Here is an 18,500-nt window from a genome sequence, read left to right on the forward strand (position 1 = left end):
AGAGCAAAGAGAGGGAGAGCAAAGAGAAAACGAACGAAGAGATAGCGAATGAAGAGAGAGAGAAAGAAGAGAGAGCAAAGAGAGAGCGAATGAAGAGTGAGAGAAAGAAGAGAGAGCAAAGAGAGAGCGAATGAAGAGTGAGAGAAAGAAGAGAGAGCAAAGAGTGCGAATGAAGAGAGAGAGAGAGCAGCGAGAGAGAGAAAAGAGAGCGAATGAAGAGAGAGAGAGCAGGGAGAGAGAGCAGAGAGAGAGCGAATGAAGAGAGAGCCGAGAGAGAGAGAGAGAAAAAGAAGAGAGGTAGAGAGTAGAGAGAGAGATGGAGAGAGATAGAGAAAGAAGAGAGGTAGAGAGTAGAGAGAGAGGGAAAGAAGAGAGGTAGAGAGTAGAGAGTAGAGAGAGAGAAGAGAGGCAGAGAGAGTAGAGAGAGAGGTAGAGCGTAGAGAGAGAGAAGAGAGGTAGAGAGTAGAGAGAGAGGGGGTGAGAGAGAGAGAAAGAAGAGAGGGAGAGAGTAGAGAGAGAGAGGGGGTGAGAGAGAGGAAGAAGAGAGGGAGAGAGTAGAGAGAGAGAAGAGAGAGAGAGAGGAGAGAGAGGGGGGGGGAGAGAGAGAGAGAGAAGAGAGGGAGAGAGTAGAGAGAGAGAGGGGGTGAGAGAGAGAAAGAAGAGAGGGAGAGAGTAGAGAGAGAGGGAGAGCGAGAGAAAGAAGAGAGGGAGAGAGTAGAGAGAGAGGGAGAGCGAGAGAAAGAAGAGAGGGAGAGAGTAGAGAGAGAGAAGAGAGGTAGAGAGTAGAGAGAGAGAGGGGGTGAGAGAGAGAAAGAAGAGAGGGAGAGGGTAGAGAGAGAGGGAGAGCGAGAGAAAGGAGAGGGGGAGAAAGAGAGAAAGAAGAGAGGGAGAGAGGAGAGAGAGAGAGGGGGTGAGAGAGAGAAAGAAGAGAGGTAGAGAGTAGAGAGAGAGGGAGAGCGAGAGAAAGAAGAGAGGGAGAGAGTAGAGAGAGAGAGGGGGTGAGAGAGAGAAAGAAGAGAGGTAGAGAGTAGAGAGAGAGGGAGAGCGAGAGAGAGAAGAGAGGGAGAGAGAGGAGAGAGAGAGGGGGAGAGAGAGAGAAAGAAGAGAGGTAGAGAGTAGAGAGAGAGGGAGAGCGAGAGAAAGAAGAGAGGGAGAGAGTAGAGAGAGAGAGGGAGTGACAGAGAGAAAGAAGAGAGGTAGAGAGTAGAGAGAGGGAGAGCGAGAGAAAGAAGAGAGGGAGAGAGTAGAGAGAGAGAGGGAGTGACAGAGAGAAAGAAGAGAGGTAGAGAGTAGAGAGAGAGGTAGAGAGAGAAAGAAAGAAGAGAGAGGTAGAGAGTAGAGAGAGAGATAGAGAGTAGAGAGAGAGACGCACAGAGAGAGATATAGGGGTCGGGGATTCGGACAGATCGATCGGATTGTTCGATCAAATCGAATGTCCGAATCCAGCGGCGCCCAGCAGCGGCCAGCGGCCTCCCAGCGCCGCCCAGCACCGGCCAGCGCCGGCCAGCGCCGGCCAGCGCCGGCCAGTGGCCCCCAGCCCGGGCCAGCGGCCGCCAGTTATCTAACGAACAAGTTCGAACAAATGGCAATCGAACACGAAGGAGCGAAATTGTTCGTTCGAAACTTTCGATCGAACAGGAACAAAGGGTCTGTTCGATCGAAAGATTCGAACAGATTGTTCGTTCGAATCTTTCGATCAAGATTCGAACGATCCGATCCCCGATGCCTAGAGAGAGAGAGAGTTTTCAGGACTACCGAGGCAGTATCCGGTCAATTTTCAAGAGACGCGCTGCAGAGGTGTAAATAAGAAGCCGCAGTCTACCTGTGGTTCAAAGCCGCGGCGGTGGGGGCTCCTCCACTGTCTCGCACCCAATGCATGCGCAAAACCCGCACCCGAGCTAAGACGCTCCTCCCTCTGCTCAAGATCAAGCCACTCTTCCTCTGCCCTTTTCTCCAATCCCCGATCGTCTTCCTCGTCATCTTATTTCTTTGTTTTTCCCATGGATTGCTCGAACGCCGTCCAAGAATCGATCAGGGTAGAACCCATCGGGCTCGAAGAAACACAGGTAGCCCTCTCCGTCAACCAGATTCTCTCTTTTTCCCTTACCTGCTCAATTTCTCGTTTTTCCTGCGATCGAAGATCTACTCTTCCTTTATAAGCAGCAGAGGAACAAAAAACTGTGATTGACGATGAAGGAACTTCTCATTTATGCCTTATCTCGAATAGATCGTTGTTCCCCCTGCGAAAATTTATTCAATTACTTGTTGGTTTCATCATCAAGAACAAGGGAAAGATAGATATTGTTTTTTTCAGACCAATCAACCATCTTCTGCAGTGTATTCCATCGCAGGAAGGAAGAAGCAGCGAGGAAATTCAACGGATATTGCATCCAAGGCAGCCTAAATTGTCCAACTTGGAAATTCCGGCGAGGTCCATCAATCCTCTTTCCTCTTCTACCACTCCGCCTTCCCTAAGAACTGGATTGCCGCCGAGGCCGAGCTCGGCGAAAGGCGGAAACCCGCCCTCAAGAAGCCTCCTTCCACAGAAGAGCTTGAAGAGGAAGAACCAGGCCTTGGAGGGTGAAAGAGTGGGTCTACTTGGGCCTGCGGCGCCATTATCGGGTTCTTCTCAGGACAAGCCTTCAACATCTAGACCTTTCTCCCTTACTCGGGTCTTCTCCTACACAATGGGTAAAACCAGCCCTGTTGTTGGTTCAGGCCCTGTTTCTGAACTGGTAATTCAAGTGACTGATCTTTCTAAAAGATTTGCATTACTTCTACAAATTTTACCTTCATCAATGATTGCTGGTAAGTATTGAGATTGAATTGGGTTTTTTCGATCTTTTTTTCTTCAGAGAGGAGTCAAGAAGTCAATCGTTCGTTCCATGTCTGCCCCGGCCCCCATCAAAGGGGGCAGCTTACATCGAATGTACTCTCTTGGCGGCCGTTTTCGCGTTGTCCAAGCCGCTGCTGAGTCATCTTCTTCTGCAGATAACACAACAGTGCGTACTGCTGATCCGTGTATGTAGCCATCGCACTCCAAATCTTTTTTGAAAACAATTTTGCGCTAAAATGCATTGATTATTGTTTTTAAGGAATAAACTGATATATTTTATTCTTCATATTGATCACCAGGAGACAATGCCACATGATGTTAAATTGACTAAGTATTTATGCTTTCATATTTATGCTCGGTAACCCTTCTTGCACTAGGTAATTCAAGAATGTTGTGACTAACATGACCCTTCGTCAGATGCGTTTTGCTTTGAACACTTACGGGCAGCCAGCGCATAGTATCTCTGAAGTGTGAAATTTTTTTAATTTCTCTTGTAGATTTTTTATCATCTGGATGCAATTCCACCCATGTTGCTAACCTTTTTTTTCAACCTCGGATTTTATTGTGTGATTTTTAAATATTTCTCCCTTCTATTTATCCTGGATCCCACATTTCTTAGGTCTCTGTCTCTACAGTACGACTCTTAAAGGGTAGGACATCATATATTTTTTGTGGGAAAAACCTGTTAATTGGTAGAAAGAAGGCACTGAGATGAAGAAAAGATCAAGATAGGTGAGATCAAGATAAAGATGTGAAGATCGCCAATTCTGCCAAGGTCTTCGGACCTTCAAGTCATTGAGAGCAGTGCTGCCTCAACCCTTCAGCAGATAATATCTTCCCTTTCTCCTAGATCTTGTCATAATCCTATATCCCCAAAAGTATCTCTAGCACTTAATCCCACCAGGGGCATTTTGGTCATTCTCTATTAGTATAGTTTTCTCAGCTGTCTTTTTGTTGTAATCATCCCCTGAGGAGGGTTCGGTGTGCCCCGTCTCATCCAAAGTCTCAGACTACCAAACACCATTTTTGAATGCTCGGAAGGGGTCGTTTTTCTCAAATAAAAACAGGGAGTCCTACTTTGGACCGGGAAATGTCTATGGACTTGTCATGTGACCCGTCCAGCATCCCAGACATCAGAAAGATGCATAATGTGTTTCATTGGACTGGACGCCTTCAGAACATCTGACGTCCTGTCTTCGGGGCGCATCCAGGGTTGGGATTGAACGAATTATTAGTTCGTGTGTTCAAGAATGAACAAATATAAACATCAAATTTGGACACAAACACAAACAGGGAATCAATTCTTGTTTGCATTCATCGGTTCACGAACAACCGTCGAAAGAATACTCTCCTGCTCTGCTACTTGTGACCATGGGCTGCAGAGAACATAGACACCCTCTTCATTTTCCCGTGTTCCACTGATGTCGATCAATAGTTCAGCCTATAAGCTGTCAATATTTTGGCTTAAATCTCACTGAACCGGAAATATTTCTTCTTTGATCTGACCAGTTGCAATATCAAACAAATTTGTGCTTCAAATTTACCATTTATAGTTCAGAAGCATTTTTTGTTCTTAACAGTTTCATTAAACATGTTTTGTGATCTATACTTTACATCGATGTGGGCAGTCCTATGGTATTTCACATATATGTACGGTGTATGACTAATGATGTTCAACATTTCTTTTAAGATGGATAAAACTTAAATTTTTAATAATCATTTTACTAACTTTAATTATTTTTATTTTCTTCATGAACACACGAACAAACCAAACGGACCAAGTAAACAGATGAACGTGAAAAAGAATGTCACCTTGCTGGTGTTCTTTAGTTGGCGAGCATGTTTGCACAACCCTCATCCACAGACACATCACACATCCTGTCTGTCAGGCCTAGATAACCCTCTGGATGTGCCTCATCCTGACCTATCCCATTTCGTTTGGCAGGTACGTATAAACACTAACTGGATCCTAGGAGAAAGCGCCTTGCTGAAATAAGCAATTGCGTGTGATTCTTGGTTTAGAACCGCTCCAACTCCATAGCCATATTCATCTGTTTCTATTAAAAGTGGTTTAGAAAAATCTGGAGGTGTGAAGCTGATGAGTCTACCACATACGTATCATAGAACTAAGCGTCGCCGGTCAATGTAAGGTGGGGTGGTCAACTGAATAAGAAGCTTATACATAAAAGGCAGGAGGAAGAGAAGAGGAAAGGAGTTTCTTGAAGGTAGTTGCTGCAGCAACTGGCTGGAGAGTGGGAGAGTCCCGATCCAGAGGGAGGGTTAGCGATCCGGTAACCCAGTTCAAGCTTCATTTCCATCTTGTTTCTTTCCATTCAGTCCCCGCTGTCGTACTTCTCAAACTCTATCGTACGTTGGATTTGGTATTCTTGGAAGCATTGTTTGTTCATGTGAAATCTATATGCTGGAATCTATTCTATCAAGAACTGAGGAGGCATAACAGAAGCACAGGTTTAGAATCCAAGGCTACCTTCATAATTTGGAATGTCATATTAGTTTCAGGCGTCCACTTGAAAGAGTTCTTAAGCTGTGTGGTGATTGGTTGTGCCGATAAAATTGCCTGTAATAATTAGTTTAGCCTAAAAATCCTTTTAACTGTTTGAGTGAAGTTGATTTGGCCAACTTTGAATAACGTCAATCTTATCAGCATCTGTCGTAACACCTCTAGCAGACACCCAATGTCCCAAAAATTCCAATGTCCCAAAAATAGATATTTCCTGGGGCTAATCTATAGTTTTTTGTTCTTAAATTTATCGAGGACCATCTTCAAATGTAGGGCATGCTCCTCCGCAGTCTTGCTATTTATGAAAATATCATAAAAAAAGATTAACACAAATCACCTCAAATATGGTTTAAAATTGTGCTCATAAGCCCTTGGAAGGTTTCCAGACCTGTGAAAAGACCAAAAGGCATTATCAAAAAGTCGTAATGTCCTTATTGAGTTTTGAACGCAGTTTTGTGAACGCTTTCTTCATACATCCTGTTCTGATACTTGCCTAATTTTAGGTCCAGTTGGATGAAAATAGTGACCCCACATAACTCTTCCAATAATTCATCCATGATGGATATGGGTGAATCATCCATTCGCCATCTTTTTCTTTAATCAGTAGAGCTGGACTGGAAAAGGGACCCTCAGATGGTTGTATATTATTAGAATTCAATAATTCTTGTATCAATTCTTCTATCTCATTTTTATGTAAATGTAAATATCGATATGGTTTCGTGCGTACTGGATTTGACCCTGGAAGTAAGTGTATGCAATAGTGGTGAGGCCAATTTGCAGGCGGTCAGGTTATCCTTACAGTTCAACACTGATGGATAAATAATTCCAAGATTAGCATCAAATTTGTAAGTTCAAGAGTAAGTACCGTTACATGGTTGGGGTTCCAGAAGCATGGAATTTCCTGAATTGTCTTTTGCTCCTGACTATTTATTGAGACTTCAGTGCCAAGGAGGAGTCTTGTGGCTGCAATTCTGGGTCAGTTTGCAGGACATATAAGCAATATTGGCAAAGAATTTTGTGGTGAGACAATTATACTTCGAATAAAACTAGTCTAAGGACTTGAGCCACTGCACACCAATATAACATCAAATGTACCCTAGAGAGTGGCTGGAGGTCTTGAATGATGCGTTGACTCTGCACACATAATTGTAAGTCGAATAAAACCAGTCGAAGGACTTGAGCCACGTCACAGTCAATATCACATCAAATCTACCCAGAGAGAGTGACGAGAAGTCTTGAAAGATGTCTAGACTCTGGTCGTGTAATGGTACGTTCAGGCAGATTTTTTGTGAAGACCTGAGATAGCCATCTCCCAGCATAACATCAAATCTTGCTCCTTCTATAATTAGAATAGATATTGCTGGATTAATGAGATTGTGAGTTTCTCCTGCATCAATCAATACCACAACTGATAACCCTTTGATACAGCCCCATGACTTGAGTGATCCTGTTGAAGATTGTCTTTGGCCAATCTCAGATTGACTTAGCCGAGAATAATACCCCTTGAGTGATAGGGACATCATCTGTCTATGATAAGTTGTCTTTGACCTTGTCTGCTTGCATAGGTTGTGTTACAATCCCCATGGAGATCTAACGAAATCAAGAAATGGGATGAGGGAGAGAGAGAAGAATTGGAGAGATAGAAGAGGTAAGGGAGAAGAAGAGCGAGAAATAGGTGAACAAACCCTTAAGAACTTCCGAATCTGGAGTTCTTGCCCTCACGACAGCAGGAGGCAGCATCTCAAGCCAAGAAACCACAAAATGATCATTTATCAAAAGTTATCTCTAATGACCTTATAAGGGGCAATTGATAACCCTTAGATTTTCAAGACAGTTGTTGACTGAGCCTTGTTGACCAGGTCTTCTGTGATGAGTTCTTATCAGGACTCTAACAGGTTGTTCTTCTCATTCCCTTCTAGAATGAAGTTTAAAGTTTTCCCGAAACCATGTCCAGGTGTTAACTTATCAATTGCAATAGTAGCAGAGTCCTTTATCTTTACTCTGCTGGTAGTCTGAGTGGGTGATCCACAAATTTCTGCGTCATTATCCTTATTGTAATGCAGAGAGGTGGAGTTTTTCTGGGTCCCAGTGGACGAACTAGTCTTACTGTGAAAAGAAGTCTCCGAACGAATTTTCAGTATTCTGTTTTGGATGTACCATTGAAGTAATCCTTGATCGTTGAGCTGACATTGAATTTGGTGGCCAATGCTCCTAAATGCTGTTCCAGATGTGCCAGTTTCCAAGGATAAAAAAGGTCTGATACCAAAATATTACGTACCTCTACAATTGGAAGTACGTAATCTAGTCTGCCTAGCGCTCTTTCTTCAACCGATGCAAGAAAACGAAAGTCCACTCCAAGAATATTGATCGAGAGAGTGTTCACAACGTATAGAAAAAACTGAGAGAAAGAAGTTTGTTACTCCTTCCCTCAACAATGTCAAGAGTATCTCCCGCTCCCTCTGAGCTCCAATTAACTTAGGAAACAAGACACCATTATTTGTACTCCAAGACGTTGCCCACTGTTAACCTTTATTTATATCATTCTTGTTCCTGCCTCTATTCATTCAAGTTCTCACGTGCATCGTTGATCGCACAGGCCTGGTTTTGCCTTTTGTCTTTTCTTCCCATTATTAGTCTTAGGTAGGAACTTATCATCTTGTCACTCTTTATATCCAGATTTTTATCTTTAGATGGGTCTATCTTCTATCTCGTTTGAGTAAAACTCAAACAGATAATGCATCATATCTCATAAGCACGGAAAAATCCTATTTCATCCATCTGGACACAGTTCTCCATTACTATGTTCCCTTTCTTTCTTTCTCTGTATAGATCAGAACAAAGTTCTTCCTCCTATTGCTCTCTTGTTGTATAATTTGAGTTCTAATTTCTTTACGTCATTTTCAGCAGCTGAAGATGATGGTGAAGACATACCAGAGGAGGAAGCCGTGTGCAGGATCTGCTTCGTCGAGCTTGCTGAAGGGGGAGAGACTTTAAAAATGGAGTGCAGCTGCAGAGGGGAACTTGCTCTTGCTCACAAGGACTGCGCAGTCAAATGGTTCAGCATCAAAGGCAACAAGACCTGTGAAGTCTGCAAGCAAGATGTCAAGAACCTCCCTGTGACACTACTAAGGATTCAAAGCCTCCCAACCATTAGACAGTCGCCCGCAAGTCACCAGCCAGGAGAGAGAAATCAACCCAGGTATGCTTTTAGGATATTTTCTTTATCCATACTGGGTCTTTTCTTCTTTGATGTTTATTTATTTTTTGTTTGTTTTTTCGGGGGAAGATTCTGGCGCGATATGCCGATTCTTGGCATGATCAGTATGGTGGCGTACTTCTGCTTCCTGGAGCAGCTCTTGGTGATCATTCTCCCTTCAAAATCAACAAATTTTTTCTGATAAATGTGGGAGTAAGATAAACAGAAAGTTTTACCAGGTTACGGATATGGGTTTGCGGGCTCTTGCCGTGTCCTTGCCCTTCTCTTGTGTGTTGGGCTTCCTTTCATCCGCTCTAGCTTTCACCATCGGTAGGCTCATGTCATTCCTAGGTTCATTGTTTCTCTGCCGTTAATTTATACTTAGAACAATTACAAAATAAATGCGAAACCTGTAGATTTTCAACCTTTTTTTTCCTTTCTGAATGTTTGTTAAATATCTAGTTTCGTGTTCTGGTTTCAGTTAGCAGGAGTTATGTGTGGGCGTATGCTTCATTTCAGTTTGCACTGGTGATCTTGTTCTCATACGTTTACTACGACATGGTACAGTCATCCAAATCCGTATCACCTTCAATTTGGAAAACCAAGGAAAATTTTCACTTGTTTGTATTATGGTTGCAGCTCAAAATGACTCCCATCCTTTCCATTCTGCTGTCCTCGCTTACTGGATTTGGCATCTCAATCAGTATCAATTCCTTGATGGTGGAAATCTTGAGATGGAAAAGGAGAAGATCGCATCCAATGAGTCATCAGAACCCTAGAGTCAACGGGTCGGCTGAAGCTGATCCAGAGGCTGGCCAAATCGGTCAATCTTCTGGCCAGAGATGAATGCTTCTCGAGTCATTCACCAGGTAGTTGATTGAGGTAGAGATGATCACGAGGGAGGGGGATTGCAGAGGAAGAGAAGAGACTTAGACATCGAGTGGAGAGACAAGAGAAGTTACTTCATTCATCTCGGGTGTGATCCTAAAGGGAATACTGCCTTATTTAAAGAAAATACATGTGTCAAATGACTAAAATGCCCCCGAAGGTTAACATGACGAGGCTACCTTTAGATAGGATAAGGATCGTATCATGGCTCAAGAGCAGATCTGGTCCTGTAAACATTCTTCTCCTCTCTTTCTACCATTTGAAGATCATCCCAGATGGAGATCTGCGCAAAATATTGTTGGGATCTTAGGAAGAGTTCTGGATAAAGACTCTGCAGATAATTTAATTAATTCCTTCAATGCCTGAATTATAAAGGGGGATGTTGGTTCTCCTTCATTTCATTAGAAAACACCATTTGTGCAGTCTTTCAATCTGATTTTGTTACATGGGCATGTTCAAATTGTTGAAATTTCATTATCAGCTTGCAAGATAGAGACTCGTACTTGAACAGGGATTGTTAAATAATATAACAATACAAGAGTAATGATTAGTTATCTGGAAAAGCCTTTTGGAACCAATCTCTTGGTTATCTTGTTCATTAGTTCTTGTTTTGCAGTTGCAATTTTCTTCCTTAATCTTTTCCACCGAATTTCGTCCATTAACTTAGGTATTTTAAATTTCAGAGTGCCGCTCTTCTGCCAGGAACAGGAGACAGCTGCTCATCATTATTTTTGTTTTTTTTTAATTAAGAAGCTTGGTCTTGTTCTACCTCAACTTTGTTGGAGTTCAAGCACAAGGCTGTGTATCCACTTGCTCATGTGTACATCTCCATTGATGAGTGTTTACTTCCCCAGGAAAATAAGAAATATTGTGAATCCAAACGAAATTAGCAACTTACCAATTTATTTATACAGAAAATTAATACAATAACAACAATAATTTAGAACTTACCGCTTTCTGCATTACAACACTGGATGGATGCCTCTCTATATTTAGATTCCATAAGAAAAGGGTGGGGGCCAGCCCTTTCGGCCTCATGTGTACTTAACAATCGTATTTATTTATTTATCACATGGGGAAAATCACCGATTTTGTGTGACATCTGCTATTTTTCTTTTAAAAAAAGTTGTACCAATCATGGCATAAGTTCTTAAAATTTGTTTCTAAAAAAGCCCTGGAAATATGATTGGTAAATCCTAATAAATATCTATCTCCAAATCATAGAATTTTTTTTATCAACCTCCATCTCTCTCTCCTTCCGTTTATCATGATCATACTCCCAATAAAGTTTAAGAACAGCTCATCATCCACAAAATATTTATACTACTCTCGCAACCAGGGCGGGGGCCAGCCCCTTCGGCCTCATGTGTACTTAACAATCATATTTATTTATCACATTGGGAGAATCATCGATTTTGTAGTGACCTCCCCTATTTTTCTTTTAAAAAAAGCTACCCTGATCATGGCATAAGTTCTTAAAAGTTGTTTCTAAAAAAACGACCTGGAAATATGATTGGTAAATCCAAATAAATATCTATCTCCAAATCATGGGAATTTAGTTATCTATCTCCATTTCTCTCTCTCCCCCCTTTATAATGATCATACTCCCAAGAAAGTTTAAGAACAGCTCATCATCTACAAAGTATGTATACTGCTCTGCAGATCCAACGGCCCATTTCGATTAATGGGCCGATCAGCCCAATCTAAGGGGCTAGATTTGCTTAATGGGCCGAGACTGATTATAAGCCGACCTTTTCAGACAAATGATTGGCCCAGTTTAGCCCACAAAAAACCAACTATTTATATAAATATTTATCGGTCGGATTTAAAATCTGCGATCTCTCTCTCTCTAAGGTCCGCCATTGACGCTGAGCTCCGATCTCCAGGTGAGGGAGATGTCAAGATTTCGCATTTCGTATCCTATCTCGTTCCTCTCGCTGCAGTGCGGCTTTCGAATTTCTTTGCTAGTTTTGAAATTCCTCTTTTCGTTTTCTTTTTTGGTGAGATCGCTGGTTTCTGGTTTCTGTTCGGTGCGAATTTCGTCTCATGATGCCAATTTTTAATTTTGGTGAGATCGCTGCCAATTTTTAATTTTGAGTGTTTTTCTTCATCGTGTTTTAATTGGGAAACTTCTGTGGTTATCGTATTGGAAGGGCTGCGATCAGTTTTGTGTAAATTAGATCTTGATTTGATACGATCCTTTTTCAGATTATTTCGTCTCTTTGTGTTGGCGTTTGGACGAAGATGAGGTTACAAGCTCTAAGACACCTTGATGCGTTCCCCCGTGCGGAAGAACACTTGTTGAAGAAAACGTCGAGTGGAGCTATAGGTAAGACTAATCATATCGATTAGAATGCTTAATTTCGGATACCATATTCTCAACATTAAAGGCTAATTTCTTGAATCTTTTTTCTTATGCCTGTTTTTCTTTTTCTAATTTTCTCTTTTGTGTTCGTAGTATCTATTGTTGGCTTAGCGGTCATGGCAACGTTGTTTGTGCATGAATTAAAGTACTCCCTCACGACGTACACAACCCACCAGGTCAAAATTAACATAAAATTTTGACATTTTATTATTAAGTTGCAGATGACATCTTTGTGATGTTACGTTTTTCAAACTGGATTTTTCTATTGATATTAAATTTATTTCTTTTTGGTTTGATTTGTGTCAGCAGATGTCTGTGGATTTGAAACGTGGGGAAACACTCCCAATCCATTTGAATATATCATTCCCATCATTACCTTGTGAAGGTTTGTCCTGACCATGAACTAGGAATATTTTGGACTTTGGACTTTGGGCTTTGTCCTGATCATGCATAAATAAACCCAAACTTATATTTTGGAATTAGCTAATCGTTTAGTGTTTTCTCTTGTAGTTTTAAGCGTAGACGCTGTTGATGTATCGGGAAAACATGAAGTGGACGTGGACACGAACATTTGGAAGGTGAGGTGTTGGCAACTTAATTTTTATGAGCTTTATTGAAAAAGCCGTCTTTAATTTGTAGGGAATTAATTACATTAGAAGCGCGGTCTATCATGTAATTTTGCTTATCACTATTAAAGGGTAGGAATCCTCTAACGCTCAAAGCTTGAGGTCGTTTTAGCAAGCTGTCGTAGCCTTCATTCCATCTTAAATTGATCTCTCACAGCAGTGGTTGAAGTTCTATTTTTCTCTGATGTTTCTCATGGATTCAACAGCTTCATCTTAATAAGGAGGGGCATATTTTTAACTCGGAATATATTTCCGATCTGGTGGAGAAAGAAAAATCACAAACTCATGGTAATGTTTGCCGTCACTCATTTTTCTTCTAAATTTTCTATTTTCGGAAAAAAATCTGATGATATTTTTTTTCTGCAGATGGGGAAAAAGGGGCTAGCAACGATACTTCACATGCACACGTATTAGGATTCAGCGAGGATGCAGAGAAAATGATTAAAAAAGTGAAACAATCTCTGGAAAATGGTGAAGGGTGCCAGGTTAGCTCTTAATCACCATATTTTTATTTCTTTCCTACCTAACTGTAAGTTGAAATGAAGATTAAGTTGTTTCGATGGACAGGTTTACGGTGTCCTAGATGTCCAGAGAGTCGCTGGAAATTTCCATATCTCCGTTCATGGATTAAATATTTATGTAGCGCAGCAGGTATCTGTATTTTTATTTAGTTAGTCTACCATCTTTTTGAATTAATTCGTTCAATTGGACGTATGAAATTCCACATTCAATATTAATTGGAGCAAACTAAAAATAAAAACCCGTTCATTATTTTTTAACATGTTACCTTATTTTGGAATGGGAGAAAGGGATGATAAATTTCATCCGTGAAAATACAATTTGTGTAATTTATATTCAGATGACCTTATTCTGTTATTTTTCTAGATTTTCGGGAGCCCATCCCATGTAAACGTGAGCCACGTCATCCATGATTTTTCGTTCGGTCCAAAGTATCCAGGAATTCACAACCCGTTAGATGGGACGGGAAGGATCTTACATGATACCAGTGGAATCTTCAGATACTACATCAAAGTATTTAATTTGCCATATTTTTCGTAGGTATTTTTATTTTTTCTTTGGTGAATTAATAACAAAATGGTCGATTTATTTTATTCAGGTGGTTCCAACTGAATACAGATACCTCTCCAAAGAGGTGGTGCCGACGAACCAGTTCTCAGTGACGGAGTACTTCATTCCAATGAAGGAGGATGACCAGAGGAAATGGCCTGGTAAAGTCAACGGTTTGGTTTCTATTTGGAAATGGCCTGGTTTGACCTGGTTGGACCCACTCTAAACCTCTGACTGATGATTGTGTGACAGCTGTTCTGTTCATCTACGACCTCTCCCCCATAACGGTGACAATCAAGGAGCAGCGACGCAGTTTCCTGCACTTTCTCACTCGACTTTGTGCTGTCCTCGGAGGGACGTTTGCATTGACGGGTCATCTCTCTCTCTATAAATACTATATTTCTCTCTCTATACATAGTATATCTCTCTCTCTTTACACCTCTCCCTATCTTTCCCTCTCTCTCAATGTCTCTGCCTGATGTCTCTGTATAGCTCCCTTCTTGATGTCAATGCTTGTTGCTATCTTTCTCTATCTATGTCTCTAAAAATGTGTCTCCCTTCATCTTTCTCTCTCCCATTATCTCACCCTCTCCTATTTTCAGAAAAAAATTATCTCTCCATCTCCCTCCATCTGCCTCTGTCGTCTTTATCTCTCTCACTTATCTTTCTCTCTCAGCTTTATCTTTTGTCTTTCTCTCTCCATCTCTCCATATTTGTTCTTTACCTTTCCCTCTCTCTCTCTCTCTCGCCTTTTTCTCTCATTTATCTCTCCTCTCAATCTCTCTCTTTCACACTCTATCTCTCTGCTTTATTGATCAAATGAACTTACCTTATTTTTCTTGCACTACTTATGCAGGGATGCTGGACAGGTGGATGTACCGGCTCGTGGAGGCTGTGACCTCATCCAAGAGTCGCACCACGGTGAGGTGACATCAGCGGTCAAACTTTGCGACTCAAGTTCTGGTCAAAGGTCAATGAGCTGGTCAAAGGCGACGGCGAAGGTCTGTGATCAGGTTGTTAGGCCATGAATTTTGAAATGCTGGATGAGTCTTTTTCATGCCTAATGGTTTTACTAGGCAACACTGGCGTTCTCGTTTACTGTATATCAGTTGGCGATGGTCCTGCCCCGAGATGCTTAGGTTTTTTTTTCTCAATTTAGAGATAGGAATTTATTTTGAATGCAATTAAATGGAATTACAGCTGAGGGACAGAGAGAAGATCCCATTTATTTATTCCCTTTTGATATTTCTGATAGCTTTTTCCATGATCCCAAGTGTTATACATCAAAGAAATGATAATGTGTGTGGATGAAAGAAAGAAATTGGAAGAGGAAGCACTGGACACATGGGGGTCAAATGAGTCAACAACTACTGGCACAATTGTGGTAGTTGAGGGACTTCTTTATTTTAATTGCTAATTGCACGGGTCTGTAAGCTCGTCCCGGATTGTCGATCTCAAGAGTTACATTGATGTAGAAGGTTGAGGCACGGGGTGTGAGGGGCTGCGAGTACATGGTGAATGTCAAGACCTCTTGAAAGTTGCTGTTGGGGGGCTTCTTGACTCTAAATAAGGAGGTGTCGCTCGGATGGAGAGCCTGTGCATGTGTGTGTTGAACTGGAACTGCATTCGAAGCTCAAAGATTACGTTGTGATCGGAATTCCCTATATGTAACGGGTTCAGTGATCAAAATTCAGTCATTCTTGAGGATTGGTGCTGCTACATTATCATTGTTTGATGTGGGACGAGCAAACGGATTCTTGCAAATGATAATTAATAATAAGAAATATTAATAAAATGTTTTGTGGGTATGATCTGAATTAATAAAATGATTTGAGCTAGGGAATTAGTAATGAGAAGCAGGGGAATGAGTCTGGTATCCCTAATTTAATGGAAGTATATGGTTCAAGAATCCCCAATCACAACAGGGCCCCTGAGATCACACGACCACTCAATACAAATCAATAAATAATTGTTAACCAAAAATTATCTCAAATTAAGTCGTCAGTAGGGACCTCAAAGAAGGGAGCCAATATCTTGATTATTGAAATGCTGAATGCCATGAATCTGAATATCTACTTAAGGATACCAAGGAAAAGATAATGGTGTAGGAAAACGGATATGATGGGAGTGAAAGAATCAGGTTGAAGAGAGAGGATGATCATGTGTTGTGTGGGAAGGTTGGAAAAGAATGAAGTTTAACTAACATTATAGATGGGATAAGTCGAGAGAAGAGTGAAGATATCAAGAGGATAGCAAATTAGAGGCGAGATGGAGAATGTAGGATCAGATGTGGATGCAAGGTCGATGATGTGAAGCGTCAAGGTTGAGAGGATGATGGAATAAGAAAAGGTATTGAAGAAAGGGAGATAAGAAACCAAAATGATCTGATTCATGTAGAAGACAAAAGGGCTGCTAATGCCACTATGGTCACTTGTGCTGCCGTTATCACCAGAAAGTCACTCTTCTCCAAAGAAACAACACTTCAGAATATACTTCAGGCATGTGGTCCTTTTAAACGGAAAGAAAATATGCAGTTGTACGAGAAAATAAACGTGGATGATTAATAAAGAGTGATAGAGAGAAAGCATGGGAGAAAGTTAAGAGGTAGGTTTTGAGAGAACTCAAAATATGATGTTTATAGAGAAGAAATGGGAGAGAGAATTTGTGAGGGCAGAGATTGGTAGAATATTCAGGAATGGTGGGCGGTCAGCCAAAGAAAGAGGATAGAAAAGAGGGAAAGAGTAGATAGAGGAGAAAAATCAAAGAAAGTGGCTGTGAGTCATAAGAGAGAAAAAAGTCAAGGGGGGAGAGAGTGAGAGAGAGAGATAGGAAATGTTTACATATTTCCTATCATTGTTTTCTTTCAAGATTTTGTCTCTTAAGGGTTGTGTTGCAAAATTCCCTATTCAGCGTCGAACAAGTGCTGTTTGTAGACAAACGAACAAGGAAAAATTCGTGTTTGTGTTCGTGTCTGGTTTGTTTGAGTTTGTTCGCAAACTGTTTGCGGACGATGAGTTTTGAAAGCCCTCTATGATTTTTTCTTAAGTGTAGGGTTGGGAAATTCCCTGTTCGGCGTCGAATGAATGCTGCTCATCGATAAAAAAACAGGAAAAAATCTGTGTTTATGTTCATGTTCATGTTTGGTTCATTTGGGTCCATTCACAAACTTTTCATGAACGGCACGGGTTTTGAAAGCCCTCCAATATTTGTGGAAAAAATGGGAAGCCTGACTGAGGTATTTTTTCTTGGAAATAATCATTATAATGAGGTAGAGTTTGACTTCAGCTTTTCTTTTCATGGAAATAATCACTAGGTGTGAAATATTATTTAGACACAACATCTAGGGATATAAGAAATTGTCTGCTGTGAAAGAGTTTCTTTATAACTAATGGTTTAAATCAGTAAGAGAATAATTATTACTAAATAATCACTAGATGGTGTTTAGTTATCTTTCATGGAAATAATCACTAGGTGTAAAAATAGTGTTTACATAGTGTTTAGACATATAAGTAATTAGAAAGTATAAAATTATTATTCTATAATTAATGATTCAAATTTTTTAAGGATGGTTTCAACTCAAGAGTTAAGATTGTTCTACAAACATTACACAATCAACAGAGTTTCATAAACATCAAAAAGCCACACTGGCGTTACAAAAAAGATTGCTCGATGAGCCATCCGTTTCCACCTCTAATGGTTAATTGGGCAAGTTCTAGAGAGGCGAAGCAGTTGACATTATGCTGGACTAAGGCAACCATTCCTAGAGAGAAGTTGTAATGATCCCAAAATATTCTAGAATTTATATCTCTTCCGTGTCTTGCAGGGATGTGGGGCTCAATCATGATGTCTGGTGGAGAGAGGAAAGGAGTTATGTAAGGACATGCTTAGTGCTTACCCCAATTAGTGCAATTTTCTCACTAGAGAATGGGTGTCCATTGCCTACAATGGCATCATTCATCACTTCAGCGCTATCATCATGGTCGATGTCAGATTGAGACTTTGAGCTGCCAACGATAATAGAAGAGTCCCGAGGTTGCGTTGTTAGACATTGTTGGAGAAGGCATACACTCTGGTGTGGTATGTGTCTAGGTTGAGCTCCTTCTTCCTCCTTTGTCCTGATGACACCATTAACACTGGGCGAGCCCTAAATACTGGCTGCAACATAATCCATGGTCCCTGCTTTTCCATAATTCACTTTCCATGTACAGAAGAAAAAAATGTTCCAAATAAAATTTTATATTTTAAAAAAAAGATATCCAAATATAATGTATACCAAATTTTATCAAGAGCCTTCTGACGGTATCTAGGTAAACCGTTTCTCTACCCCATGTCGTAATCGTATTTGACAACTAACCCTTGTGGTACTTGGTAACACAATGGAAGGAAAGTAATCAATGTTTGCATTAATGTATGACAAATAAATACAATAAATGCATACTAAAAATGACATATTCCTGGAGATTTTGGTCTACTATCCTTCTTGTGGAGCTTCTTTGTCAGAGTTCCCTTCCACTAATTCGACCTCTTCAATGCTAGGCAATGACTCAACTATGTTGCTTTATGGATATTGTTGCCTCAACCAACATTTTAATGTCATCAATATGGATATGTGCTGATCTGGATGCACACACATGAAGAATGTCTTGCCCCAAAATATAATGCTTATGGAATATCTTGCATCCTTCACCTTGCCACCATAATAGAGCATCATTCGACACATGAGCCATTTATAGGTACCTCTGTAACTCATCTTCTCCTAATGGAATGACTTATACTTAATGTGGGAACACCTGTGCAAGCCTCGACTTGATGAACATTGCGTAGCTCTCATCCATCCCCTCATCCTCGAGATCATCCATTCATTGGTGTTGGCTCCCTCCTTATTCTCCTATTTTGTAAACATCCCTCAACTTTGGGACTTCCTCCTCACTAACGTCATTTAAAAGTCCTCGAACATATGCCACCAAGCTGTCATAGACCTCAAGTGCGAGGGAGTCTAA

The 18,500-nt window shown here is 40.9% G+C and overlaps 2 protein-coding genes across 5 annotated transcripts; both read left to right on the forward strand.

Moving 5' to 3' along the window:
• The first annotated feature begins 1,805 nt into the window (after positions 1-1,805).
• On the forward strand, positions 1,806-10,258 carry LOC144701002 (uncharacterized). 4 transcript variants are annotated; one of them, XM_078572633.1, is made up of 9 exons: positions 1,806-2,066; positions 2,337-2,735; positions 2,856-3,021; positions 8,262-8,556; positions 8,644-8,716; positions 8,793-8,883; positions 9,035-9,114; positions 9,193-9,422; positions 10,125-10,258. In XM_078572633.1, the coding sequence occupies exons 1-8, from the start codon at positions 2,001-2,003 to the stop codon at positions 9,397-9,399; spliced, it is 1,377 nt and encodes a 458-aa protein (XP_078428759.1). In that variant the 5' UTR covers positions 1,806-2,000; the 3' UTR covers positions 9,400-9,422; positions 10,125-10,258. The 4 variants fall into 4 exon arrangements, with proteins under 4 accessions (XP_078428759.1, XP_078428758.1, XP_078428760.1 ...); XM_078572632.1 differs by lacking the exon at positions 10,125-10,258 and having other exon boundaries at positions 9,193-9,590; XM_078572634.1 differs by lacking the exon at positions 10,125-10,258 and having other exon boundaries at positions 8,265-8,556; positions 9,193-9,590.
• Positions 10,259-11,208: 950 nt separating this feature from the next.
• Positions 11,209-14,754, forward strand: LOC144701003 (Endoplasmic reticulum vesicle transporter protein). The gene is made up of 12 exons (XM_078572636.1): positions 11,209-11,327; positions 11,650-11,770; positions 11,900-11,982; positions 12,116-12,191; positions 12,317-12,384; positions 12,639-12,720; positions 12,799-12,917; positions 13,000-13,083; positions 13,318-13,464; positions 13,550-13,661; positions 13,753-13,872; positions 14,357-14,754. The coding sequence occupies exons 2-12, from the start codon at positions 11,686-11,688 to the stop codon at positions 14,428-14,430; spliced, it is 1,050 nt and encodes a 349-aa protein (XP_078428762.1). The 5' UTR covers positions 11,209-11,327; positions 11,650-11,685; the 3' UTR covers positions 14,431-14,754.
• Positions 14,755-18,500: the final 3,746 nt, after the last annotated feature.

The sequence above is a fragment of the Wolffia australiana genome, chromosome 3 (genome assembly GCF_029677425.1).
Source record: "Wolffia australiana isolate 7733 chromosome 3, ASM2967742v1".
NCBI lineage: Eukaryota > Viridiplantae > Streptophyta > Magnoliopsida > Alismatales > Araceae > Wolffia > Wolffia australiana.